Genomic DNA, 12,299 nt, shown 5'->3' with positions numbered 1-12,299 from the left:
TTACTCACACAAACAACATTTGTACTTATTTAATAATCTACTTCATTTGCTTTACAGTTTATCCTGGAAAATAACTTAAATCCCTGTAAATCCCTGTGCTCCTCCAGCTGAATAGGACATTTGTTGATGCGTATTTGCTCAAATCTAACACAGTGTTGCTCTTGGATAATTGTGTTTGTTTTCTGATCAGAGAAATAGTGTAATTTTAGACACAGTATTGCCGTCTCGCCGCAGACATGCCTCTAATATTACATTTACTGTAGGCCTAAACACTAAACTTTACACTGAGCTTAGTAAAATGCTCTCTGATTAGTTATTAATAATCTGTTCAATAATTCATTACAGTCATATGAATGGGGAATACAGGTTTAGTTTAATGTAGTTTCAATCAATCAATCAATAAAAATAATATATTTTCTTTTTATGAGGGTATGAGGGTGGTATGAGGGCTCGATGTCCACAGGTGGGGGTTGCAGCCCAACACCATGGTACAACACCATGAGGTAGCCTGACTGCCATTAGGTACTGAGATGACATCCTCAGACCCCTTGTGAGACCATATGCCGGTGTGTTTGGCATTTCATTCATTCAGATCTAGGATGTGTTATTTTAGTGTTCCCTTTATTGTTTGAGCAGTATATATATATATATATATATATATATATATATATATATATATATATATATATATATATATATATATATATATATATATATATATATATAGTTTATTTCCAGTGTTACTTTTATCACTGTAGACTGGACTCATGAACACTCAACACTGCTCATTTCTTACTGCTGATTTTGTTGCTCTTTGTCGTCTACAAAGGCTACAGAGGTGTATACTCACTGTTCAGTGCTGTGAGAGTTTGTCTTCAGCTCTACAATCCTCAAACTGTGTGCTGAGAGAGCTGGACCTGAGTAACAATGACCTGCAGGATTCAGGAGTGAAGCTTCTCTCTGATAGACTGAAGAGTCAACACTGTAAACTGGAGACACTGAGGTAAAATAAAAACATTTCCATCAAATAAATGCTACCACAAATGACTTTTACATTGTGAAATGTTGTAAAGTCTGATGAGGTAATGAGCATATGCTGTAATGTTCAGATGTTCAGCCCATCACTGAGTCTCTTTATTTACTGATGTTAATGTGTGTAAAATTATATTCAGTCAGTTTTATATTAATTTCAGGAATATTATTGACTAATATAAACATGTTCATGTGATTTATTTACAATACAGTTTTTACAGTCATATTTTCTGTCTGTTTATATTATATGAGAGACTTGCTTTGTTTAACAAATTTGTGGATCTGAATGGATTTGCATTGTAAACATTAAATAACAGTTATAAAGTTTTATTTATTTTAAATAATAGGTTTTTGTTATGATTGTTACTCTTTTAAATCATTCTGCTTAAATCTGCAGATTTTTTTTTTTTCTTTACAAAATTCTGCTCAGAAATAGCAAAATTAATCTGTCTGGCTGACTCATTTTGGTCCAGAGATCTTTTCTTTAAAAAAGTTTATGTTATAATAAAATACAAATGTTTGATCTTCCTCCATGGGACCATTAAAGCAACTCTGAATAGTTAGAGTTAGAGTCTTTTCCTTTTCCTATGAGGAGAAATCACTCCTCCTTTTACTGTCCTCTACACAGGCTACAGGGCTGTAATCTCACTGTTCAGTGCTGTGAGAGTTTGTCTTCAGCTCTACAATCCTCAAACTGTGTCCTGAAAGAGCTGGACCTGAGTAACAATGACCTGCAGGATTCAGGAGTGAAGCTTCTCTCTGATGGACTGAAGAGTCAACACTGTAAACTGGACACACTGAGGTAAATGATTCTCCACTCAACAACATTAAAAAGTGTTTTGATTGAGATGGAAATGTCCAGATATATTTAAGAGCATTAGTGGAGAAACTGCAAAATGCTGCTCTTCAAATGAAAGTTTTTTTCTTAAACAGTTCAGAAATCAGTGTATTTTAATGATTATTTTAATCAATTACCTCTAAATCTTTATTTATATTTTATATTTTTAATGATTATATTTCTAGTTTATCTGTGAATTGGTTTATTGGAGCAGGTTTGACAGGCTCTGATCATTTGCATTTTGCAGGTTTATAAATATATAAAGTCTCGTGGTCCTCTTATCTGAACTCAAATTTAGCAGTTTTCTTACATTTCAAAGTATTCAAGAACAAATTAGTTGGCATTTAATATTCAGTTTTATTAAATAGCAATAGTCAGTCATTCTAACTGATACAAGTTTTTGTCATATTATTTACCTCATAGTTTGTTTTTACATCAGATGAATGACTGAAATCACACTGTTAATGTAATCTGTGTTCTTCTTTTTCAGACTGGTCAAGTGTAATCTCACTGTTCAGTGCTGTGAGAGTTTGTCTTCAGCTCTACAATCCTTAAACTGTGTCCTGAGAGAGCTGGACCTGAGTAACAATGACCTGCAGGATTCAGGAGTGAAGCTTCTCTCTGATGGACTGAAGAGTCAACACTGTAAACTGGAGACACTGAGGTAAATGATTCTCCACTCAACAGATACAGTTTCATATTGGGTTACAGAATGTGGAGCCTCTTTCAGTGGATTGGCAGAAGAAGAAACAAAACATTTACAGGGATTTGATTTCAATCATATCTATACTAATAATAGTAATAACATACTAATGTATGTTTATCTATAAAAATATATTTAAAATCATTACTATATATAGTATATTGCGAAATGTTGCATGTTCAAAGCTTTTCTTTTTCCAATATACTCAAATGTGACTTATAGTTAAAAGAATCAGTTTATTTTAAAAAAAAAACAACATTTTAATAAAATTAATTATTCACATTTTATTTTTGGGTCATGAATATTTATGTTTCTCACCTGACAGAATAAACAGAGTGCCCCGCAGGGTCTTAAAAGCATTGAAAAACTCTTAAATTTGATAATCTTAAATTAAGACCTTAAAAGCCTTGAATTTCATATATCAAGTCTTAGATTTGTTACGAAGGTCTTAATTTTTTAATTTATTTTTGCCTTTCCCATGATTAAACATCATACTGTAACAAAGTTAACTGTTACTAATGTAGGCTAATTAAAAAATTAATGCAGCGTAACTTTGAGTGCATCTCGCGCTCCATGTCATAGCAGAAAGTGCGTCGCCATAGCTTACTTTGGCAAGCAAGAGTATTTACAGCGCTCCAACTACTTAAAAACTACTTAAAGACTGTGCTCAATTTCACTGCATGTGTCTTCTGGACAGTCTTTCATTGACACTTACAGCAGAAGCTCCTATTTCACTGCGATTGAGAGAATGAAACTAAACTATTTCTCTCTCTTCCACTGTGGCCCGTTTGACCTGCTGGCATGACTTTTCCTCTCCTCTCGGCTGTTACAGTGATTCTTCTGGATAGAGGTCGCTCTGGTTACTAAAGTAACCCTCATTCAAAGAGGAGGGGAACAGAAATGCTATTAGTGGATTTATTTATTAATCCACGAATGGGGATTTCGTTTCAGAAAGCTAATCGTCTGAAAGAGGATATAACGGGCCAATGAAATGCCAATGAATTGGCAGCGTAAGCTTGCGCACGTGTGCCTTATTGCCAATTAGCTTCACATATAAGGACTGGGAAAGCAAGGAAACGCCATTTTTTTAAGCTGAAGAGACTGACACTTACAGCTAAGGAACAATCATTATGGCGATGCTATAAAGCATTTCTGTTCCCCTCCTCGTGGAACGAGGGTTACTTTAGTAACCAGAGCGTTCCCCTTCGGATGGGGAACTTCAATGCTATTAGTGGATTTATTTATTAATCCACGAATGGGGAAATGTCTGGAAAACGCCATAATGACTGCACCTTACCTTCGCTTCCGATGAGAGGATAGCCAGGCATAGCGTGAGCACTCCTGCATCAAAGAGAGGCGTGGTCCTCCAACGTGATCCCTGGCCCTTATCCCACTTCAAAAGAAGTTTTACGGATTTAGATATATTTTTTGGGAGTCGCAAGATAATAGATAATTTAGATAATTCTAGGAAAATATGACAGTACATTGGGAAAGCGTGCATTCCTGATAGGGAGGACGCTGCGGAGGCCATCTGCTACCCAATGGGGAGATATGATGGCAAAAATATATGGACTAGCCCTGAAAAGGGGGAGTACGCATAAAATAAGATGGTTAGCAGAGAGGGAAGACACGGGTCCGCCCATGAGGGGGGACTGCACCATGGCTGAATAAGCATATGGGATCGCCAAGTGGGGATCACGCATAGCGTGCACCTATACCCAAAACGTGTGCTGACCAGTGGGCCAGCAAGTAACTCCTCCGTTTAGTCAGTGCTTGGGGCCTCGGAGGAATCTGCAGTGCTCACCTGACGGGGAATTTTACTGACAGATAAAAAAGCGCACGTATCTCCGTGTTAGGGAGAATGGCACAGCAAGCGTGTTTCCACACCCTTCCGAGTTTTAATTACCAAGAGTTTCCTCAATTACCAAGGGTTACCTAATACCCTTGAGGAAACCGGCTCCACTCGCAGATTGTAAAACCTTACAAATGTATTAGGTGTCGCCCAGCCCACAGCTCTACAGATGTCTGTTAGATAGGCGCCGCGTGCACACGCCCAAGAGGATGCGATGCTCCGAGTGGAGTGCGCATGCACTCTCGGGGGACACTGCTCGCCCTGGCTCTGATAAGCGAGGGGGATGGCATCCACTATCCAGTGGGCCAACCTCTGTTTTGATACGGCACTTCCCTGCTGCCGACCGCCATAACAGACAAAGAGCTGCTCAGATGATCTAAAGCCCTGAGTGCGGTCCAGATAAATATGCAAAGTGCGAACTGGACAAAGTAAGAAAAGGGCTGGGTCTGCCTCCTCCGGGGGCAGCGCTTGCAGGCTCACTACCTGGTCTGTAAATGGTGTGGTAGGAACCTTGGGCACATATCCCGGGCGGGGTCTCAGGATAACGTGAGAGTAATCTGGCCCGAATTCCAGGCACAAGTCACTGACTGAAAATGCATCCAACCCTCTTAATAGATGCCAACGCGACCAGCAGAGCTGTCTTCAGGGACTGAAATCTTAAAGATACTGAGTCAAGTGGCTCAAAGGGATCTGTACGCAGGCTCGTGAGAACGAGGGCGAAATCCCAAGAGGCCATGAGAGAAGGCAGGGTGGATTAATTCGCCTAGCGCCTCTGAGGAACCGGATGATAAGGTTATGCCTTCCCACGGTGCTGCCAGCCACCGCCTCATGATGAGCGGAGATGGCAGCCACGTAAACCTTGAGTGTGGAGGGCGACAGCCTGCTTTCCAGCTTCTCCTGAAGGAAAGAAAACACTATGCTGATCTAGCAATTTTGGGGGTCTTCTCTGCGAGAGACGCACCATTTAGTGAATAGACTCCACTTCAGGGCATAGGCGCGCCTCGTGGAGGGGGCTCTAGCTTGAGTGATGGTATTAACCACCGCGATCGGTAGGTTCTTCCTCGCGTCTAAGGACCACACGTGGAAGTTCCAAAGATCGGGGCGAGGGTGCCAGATGGTGCCCTGTCCCTAAGAGAGTAGGTCCTCTCTCAAAGGGATCTGCCAGGGGAGGGCTGTCGCAAGGAGGGAGAGTCCTGACATCCAGGTCCGGTTGGGCCAGACGGACGCAACCAGCAAAACCTGTTCCTCGTCCTCCCTGACCTTGCACAGTAACTGCGCGAGCAGGCTCACTGGGGGAAACGCATATTTGCGCATGCCCCGAGGCCAGCTGTGGGCCAGTGCATCCGTGCCGAGAGAGCCCTCAGTCAGGGAAAAAAACAACTGGCAATGAGCGATCTCGGGAGAAGCAAACAGATCGATCTGGGCTTCCCTGAGTTGCGCCCATATCAGCTGAACAGTTTCGAGGTGGACTCTCCATTCTCCGGGACGTAAAAGTTGCCGTGAGAGCGCATCGGCTGCACGGTTGAGCTTGCCTGAAATGTGAATGGCGCAGCGATTTCAGCTGCAAATGACTCCAGAGAAGCTGAGACATACGGCGAGAGTGAATACCCCCCATGCGGTTGTTATACGCCACCGCCGCCGTGCTGTCTGTCCTGACCACCACGTGTTGCTGCTCCAGCACCGGAAAAAAGCGGTAGAGAGCGAGGAACACTGCCAACAGCTCCAGGCGATTGATATGCCAATGCAACTGGGTTCCTTTCCACAGGGCCGCAGCTGCATGCCTGGAGCACACAGCCCCCCAGCCCGTGCTGGAAGCATCTGTTGAGACAACAACATGACTGGACGCCTGTCCTAGAGGCACTCTGGCCTGTAGGAACGAGGGGTCGTTCCAAGGGCTGAGGGCACAGCGACACAGCGCAGTAACAGTGCCATGCGCGTCTGGGGACTCGATCGTGAAGCCAGTGCTGAAGTGGTCTCATATGGAGTAATCCGAGCGGCGTGACAGTGGCTGCGGATGCCATATGCCCCAGGAGCCTCTGAAATAATTTTAGTGGGACCTCTATTTTGCTGTCTGAGAGCTCTCAGACAGTTCAACATCAGCTGAGCGCGCTCTCCTGAGAGGCGCGCTGTCATGGTGACCGAGTCCAGCTCCAACCCGAGAAAAGAGATCCTCTGCACGGGGGCGAGTTTGCTCTTTTCTCGGTTGACCTGAAGCCCCAACAGGTGGAGGTGCCGGAGCACCTTGTCTCTGTGCATAATCAATTGCTCCCGAGAGTGGGCTAAAATCAACCAGTCGTCGAGATAATTGAGTATGCGGATGCCCACGAGCCGAAGGGGCGCTAAGGCACCCTCCGTGAGCTTGGTGAAGACCTGCGTAGACAGAGAGTCCGAAGGGGAGGACTTTGTATTGCCACGCTCGACCTTCGAACGCAAACCGCAGAAACTGATGGTGGCGAGGACATGGAAATATGCGTCCTTCAGGTGTATTGCTGCAAACCAAACCTGAGGACGAACGCACCGGAGGATGCGCCTCTGCTTGAGCATTCTGAACGGCAGCTTGTGCAGACAGCGGTACAAAACGCGCAGATCTAGGATTGGCCGTGACCCACCGCTCTTTTTGGGTACGATGAAGTACGGGCTGTAAAACCTGCTCTCCATCTCGGCTGGAGGGACCGGCTCGATTGCATCCTTCACCAGGAGGACAGCAATCTCCTCTCGCAAGACAGGGGCGGACAGGGGGGTGACCCTGGTGAAATACAAACCCGTGAACTTTGGGGGCCGTTTTGCGAACTGAATCGCATAACCGAGTCTGATTGTGCGTAGGAGCCACCGCGAGCGGCGGGCTTACGCTAACCAGGCAGGCAGAGCTCTCGCTAATGGACTCATTGCTACAATCGCTGACGTAACAGCAGTAGGGCAGGGCAGAGTGGGTGTGCTGATCCGGGAAGCGCGAGGGTCCCGCGGAAGAGCTGGAGGCGAGAGATTCGCTATCACTCCGCACCCAAACTCCGGAGAGGGGGCTCGAGGGGTGGGAGAAAGGAGACTGTCCTCCCAGTGCTCGTGAGCCACAGGCAAAGCACACAGAGCCTGCGAGCTGGGAAGCAGAGCATCTCGGACTGGCAGGGTTCATGCTGTCACATCTGAGGAAGCGGAAAAGTGCTCTTTTATTGATGTTTTGTGGCACTGAAAAGTACCGTCGGAATTGGGGCCTTGCCCTCCAGCGGGGAAAGAGCAAATTTCCTCTTCTCCAGATGACCTGTCTCAGGGATCCTACGCAGTCCGTTTACCGCACTTAACGGCGCCCTGGGCAGGGGGGGCTGTCTGCGTCCGAGGTGCTCGACATGCCCGCTTCGGCGGAGGTGGAGCAGCACTCGTAGGCGGACGCCCTCGGTGAGGAGCAGCAGATGTGGATGGTTCGGCGGGCAGAGCGGGCTTATGGTCCCGCCGATAGATGACAGTGCCCATCGCATCTAACTGCTCTCTTATCGCCTTGAACTCCTGGGTGAATTTACTGACGAAGTAGCCGAACAGGCCAGCCTGGGATATGGGGGAGTCAAGAAAGCAAACTTTGTCGACTTTTCGCATGTCAGCCAGGTTTAGCCAGAGGTGGCGCACCTGGACCACTAATGTGGACATCGTCCTCCCAACCGCACATGCAGCGGACTTAGTGGTCCGAAGAGCATAGTCGGTTGCGGTGCGAAACTCGTGTAACAAGCCTGGGTTGGACCCACCCTCGTGCAGCTCGGCCAGCACCTGCGCTTGGTAGCGCTGGTAGGTGGCTATCGCATGCAAGGCGGAAGCAGCCTGGCCCGCAGCTTTGTAAGCTCTAGCTCCGAGGGAGGCAGATAACCTACAGGCTTTTGACGAGAGACGAGGCAGACCCCGCCAAAAAGGGGCGCCACGCGGACAAAGATTGATCGCAATGGCGCGCTTGACTGGTGGAAACACTTCCTACCCTCTAGCCGCTCTGCCGTCAAGAGTGGTGAGGGCGGAAGAACACGCAGCACAGGCAGAGAAAGGTGCCCTCCAAAACCGTGTGAGCCTACTGTGCACCTCCGGGAAGAAGGGGACGAGAGGCTTCGAAGGCTTTGCCCTCTGGTTCTCTATGCAGCACCCATCTAGTCGGTCCGGCCGCGGAGGTAGGGGATAGCAGCGCGGGAAAGCACGGCTAACATGTCCGTTTCAGGATCTGTCTTGACAGCGCTCACCTGCCCGGAGTGGGCGAGCGGGTTTGGATCATCATCGGACAATGAAAGCCCACCCTCCGATCCCGTGTTGGACGTCTAGTCTCCGGTGTCATTGAGTGTCAAGGGCTACCATCTGGTTAGACGGATTGCTTCCCCCGCCCGAAGCTTGGATGGAGCGCTCGGAGCAGCGGGATGTCCGCGGGCTTGTGTATCTCTCGCTGAATCCCTCAGATCTGCCCGAGTGCCCGCTGCAGTGCAGGGGACAGCTGTGGTGGTTCGCCCTTTCACAAGGGCTAGCCGCGATCTCAATTGCGCATGAGACATGGCATCGCAATGACGACATAAACTGTCCGCGAGCACCGCATTAACATGTTGGACCCCCAAACATGCAACGCAGTGATTGTGCCCATCATCCGGAGAAAGGAAACCACCGCATCCAGAAACGCATAGTCGGAGCGCCATCCTGAAAAGGATGTGCTGCACGACTGTGTTGCTCTTTTAGGAAATTAGCAACTATACGCTCTGGAGGAACAAACCCAGAGAACACCAGGCAAGGGAGAATCCCAGCTCTACCGTCTGCCACCGCGTGTACCCACTCTGGACTGGGAGACCACTCTCGTTCGCTCAAATCGCTGGATTACAGCAGGAGGAGCCCTCATCGACTCTCTCAGAAGGCTGTAAAAGTCTCTGAAGCGAAAAGGATGGCGTTTCCTTGCTTTCCCTGTGCTTATATGCAGAGCTAATTGGCAATAAGGCACGCATGCGCAAGCTTACGCTGCCAATTAATTGGCAGTTAATTGGCCCGTTATATATTTTTTCAGACGATTGGCTTTCTGAAACGAAATCCCCATTTGTGGATTAATAAATAAATCCACTAATAGCATTGAAGTTCCCCATCCGAAGGGGAACTGCATTCCTGCGGTTGTACCACAGGACCCGACCAAATTTCTTGTGGTGCGGGAAGGCTATAACATGTGTGTGTGTGTGTGTGTGTGTGTGTGTGTGTGTGTGTGTGTGCGTGTGAATGAGAGAGAGCGTAAAGCCGCCTTTCCACTGCACATGACATTTGGACATGACTGTTTGATTACGCTGCCTTGTGGCATTTGCACAGAATTTTCTGTTCTGACCTGCACCATGCGAGAGAAGCTGTTCTGGCAGTGTCCAGAGTGTAAAAGCAAGAGCCTTTATTCTCTGTGCATTCACCATGGTTGAATAAGTGAATGAATACTAGAAAGTCATAGACCACTAACAGTATTGGTGGGAATGTGGAGACAACACAAACCATATATATTTTTATTACTTTATTACTTGCATTTATGTATAAAAATGTTTTATTTTTTATGTAGTTTTCTGATAAAAAAATAAATAAATAACCAAATAAACTAGTATTTCTCATCTCGCGCACACGGACCTGCTTGGACAACACTGGAATACAGCACATCCTGTTGGCCAGCCACATACGGTCTAGTCGTAGGAGTTCAAATATTTCAACAGATCTGCAGCTCAAATTGGATCAGAATTTTCCGCATACGGAGATGATTGGAACTCCATGCAGCTCCCGCACTACTCTCCATCAAAAATGAATGACTTCCGGTCTTGTGTGTGTGTGTGTGTTTATACAGACAGCCCCCCTCCCCCCAAATAGAAAACTGTGTATACACCGTGATGCACCGAGATATCAAATTGAACCGAAACGATAGCATGATAATCGTACCCAAACCATGAGACCAGTGTAGGTTCACACCTCTATTTTCTACATTAAAAGCATTGCCACCACAGCCAAGGAACATCCTATCTTACTGTGGCTCAACATCAACTCTACGGCAAACGCGTTGAGAAAAAGCCACAAGCAGAAGTTGACAGGACTTGAGAGTCTGGGCGAAACAATTGCAGCCAAGGCAGCAGAGCTTTGAAGCCTATAGTGTTCAACACAAAGTTCAAAATTATTTGTTTATTAAAAATCAAATGTGTGTTACGCTGTTGTGCATGTATTAAAAATAACTGACCATTTAAATAAAAGTTTTACTCAATTCAAGTAGTCACTTATTTTCTAGGGTTCAAAATGTATACAGATTTGACAGTTTTCCCCCATACTTCTGTCAGAATGGGTACGAAGTTGGCATTGAATTTCATTTAAAAATGGTAGTAAAAAGGTCTTAAAAAGCCTTGAAATTAATTTGGAGGATCCCGGGGGTACCCAAAGGCCCCTAATGCTCTATCAGTGTGAATGTGACTGTCAGGCTGGTGAAAGAGACATAAAAATAGCGGGTTTGTGTTTGTTTACAACTACAAATGAGGTCAACATGCAATAGCCAATCAGCTTTCTTTTATTGACTCAATGCGCATGGCCACGGGAAGTGTCACTACACTCAGTGGCATCTGTATGTCAGATGTCGTGTCACTTCATGTTAAAACTGCTGCTGGGAGGTTCGCTGTGGGTGCGAGACACATGATTTCGGCTGGTGGAGTACAGCGTTATTTCACTGACAAATGTTGTGAGTGCAGTTTTATAAGTCGGGAGCTCATTCGTGTAATACAAGAGAGTGAATCTCTTTGCTCACACGCCGGTGTCCTTTGTTCTGCACAAAACTGCTAGCGAGCCCTCAAAACACGGCTGTTCACGTGCGAATGATCTGCTGTCGCTCCGTCGGACGATGCAGACTCACAATTTTTGTGTCTTGTGTTTCCCCCTTCTATCGTGCTTTTGCTCTTCATAGATGCTTTAGCATAGTGTAGTATTAAGAATAGTGAACGAATAAAATGAAATACAGTGTAGTTTTACTACAGTAAAGTGTGGTGAATTGTAGTATAATATACCCTATATTGTAAAACAAACTGGGTAATTTGTTTATATTACACTTGTTGTGTTACCATAGCAACTATAGTATTACCACAACAGATTAATTGAAGTACTTTACTGTACTTTACAAAACACTGTACAGCAGACACCAGTTCACTTTACTTTAGTTGCCATGATGAAATAGGATTGATAGTGAGATTAATTTGAAGAGTAAATAGTACAGTAGGCTATAAAATCTTATCAAGTTTACCCCTATTTTCTATCACAGTTAAATTTCTACTTGCACCTTTTGGATGTTTAATAAATGTTTTTAAAATAAAACTATGTTTTTAAGTGTTTGAAACTGGAAATATCTCATCATATAATATACAGCCAAAAATGTTGTGGTTTATTAGAGTAAAAATGTAATATGCAAGTCTATTTCAGGATTTTGGTTATTGGTAATAATTAGTGTAGTAATATAAATCATATCAAAAAGCACAAAAGGAAGAGGGAGCAGAGTACTGAGAGCGTGCAAGAAAGTTTGCGTGTGAGCAGTGCATTTCAGAGTGAGAAAATTTGCGTGCGAGCAGCGTTTTGTCCACAAAAAGAGGAAATCGGTGTAGGAGCAAGGAGATTCGCTCGCTCATATTGCATGAATGCGCTCTTGACTTATAATAGTTCGCTCACAAGATTTGTCAGCGAAATAAAGCCATAGCAGAGTTAATGGAATTTTTGAGACTCGGGTAAACAGGTGGTGCGGCGCCACATTTGATTTGAGTTGAATATGAAACAGTTTGAAGAGATTCTGTCTGAAACAGGTACGTCTGTACCGACATCTTTATGATCCATCCATGCGTGATTATAGGGAGAACCAGATGACCAATCATTTTTGGATAGAAATAGCA

General features: G+C 45.2%; 2 protein-coding genes across 2 annotated transcripts in view; both read left to right on the top strand.

Moving 5' to 3' along the window:
• The window catches only part of LOC137491248 (uncharacterized), a 697,259-nt gene that overhangs the window by 22,873 nt on the left and 662,087 nt on the right, over nt 1–12,299 (top strand). The gene's annotated exons all lie outside the window — the stretch shown is intronic.
• Nucleotides 499–12,299, top strand: part of LOC108182277 (uncharacterized) — a 257,835-nt gene continuing 246,034 nt past the window's right edge. The window contains exons 1-3 of the mRNA XM_073946789.1: nt 499–503; nt 830–1,003; nt 1,661–1,834. Of these exons, the coding sequence (XP_073802890.1) occupies nt 499–503; nt 830–1,003; nt 1,661–1,834 (353 nt within the window). The remainder of the gene's footprint in view (nt 504–829; nt 1,004–1,660; nt 1,835–12,299) is intronic.

Source organism: Danio rerio, chromosome 4, assembly GCF_049306965.1.
Source record: "Danio rerio strain Tuebingen ecotype United States chromosome 4, GRCz12tu, whole genome shotgun sequence".
NCBI lineage: Eukaryota > Metazoa > Chordata > Actinopteri > Cypriniformes > Danionidae > Danio > Danio rerio.
This window is presented reverse-complemented; position numbering and strand designations above follow the sequence as displayed.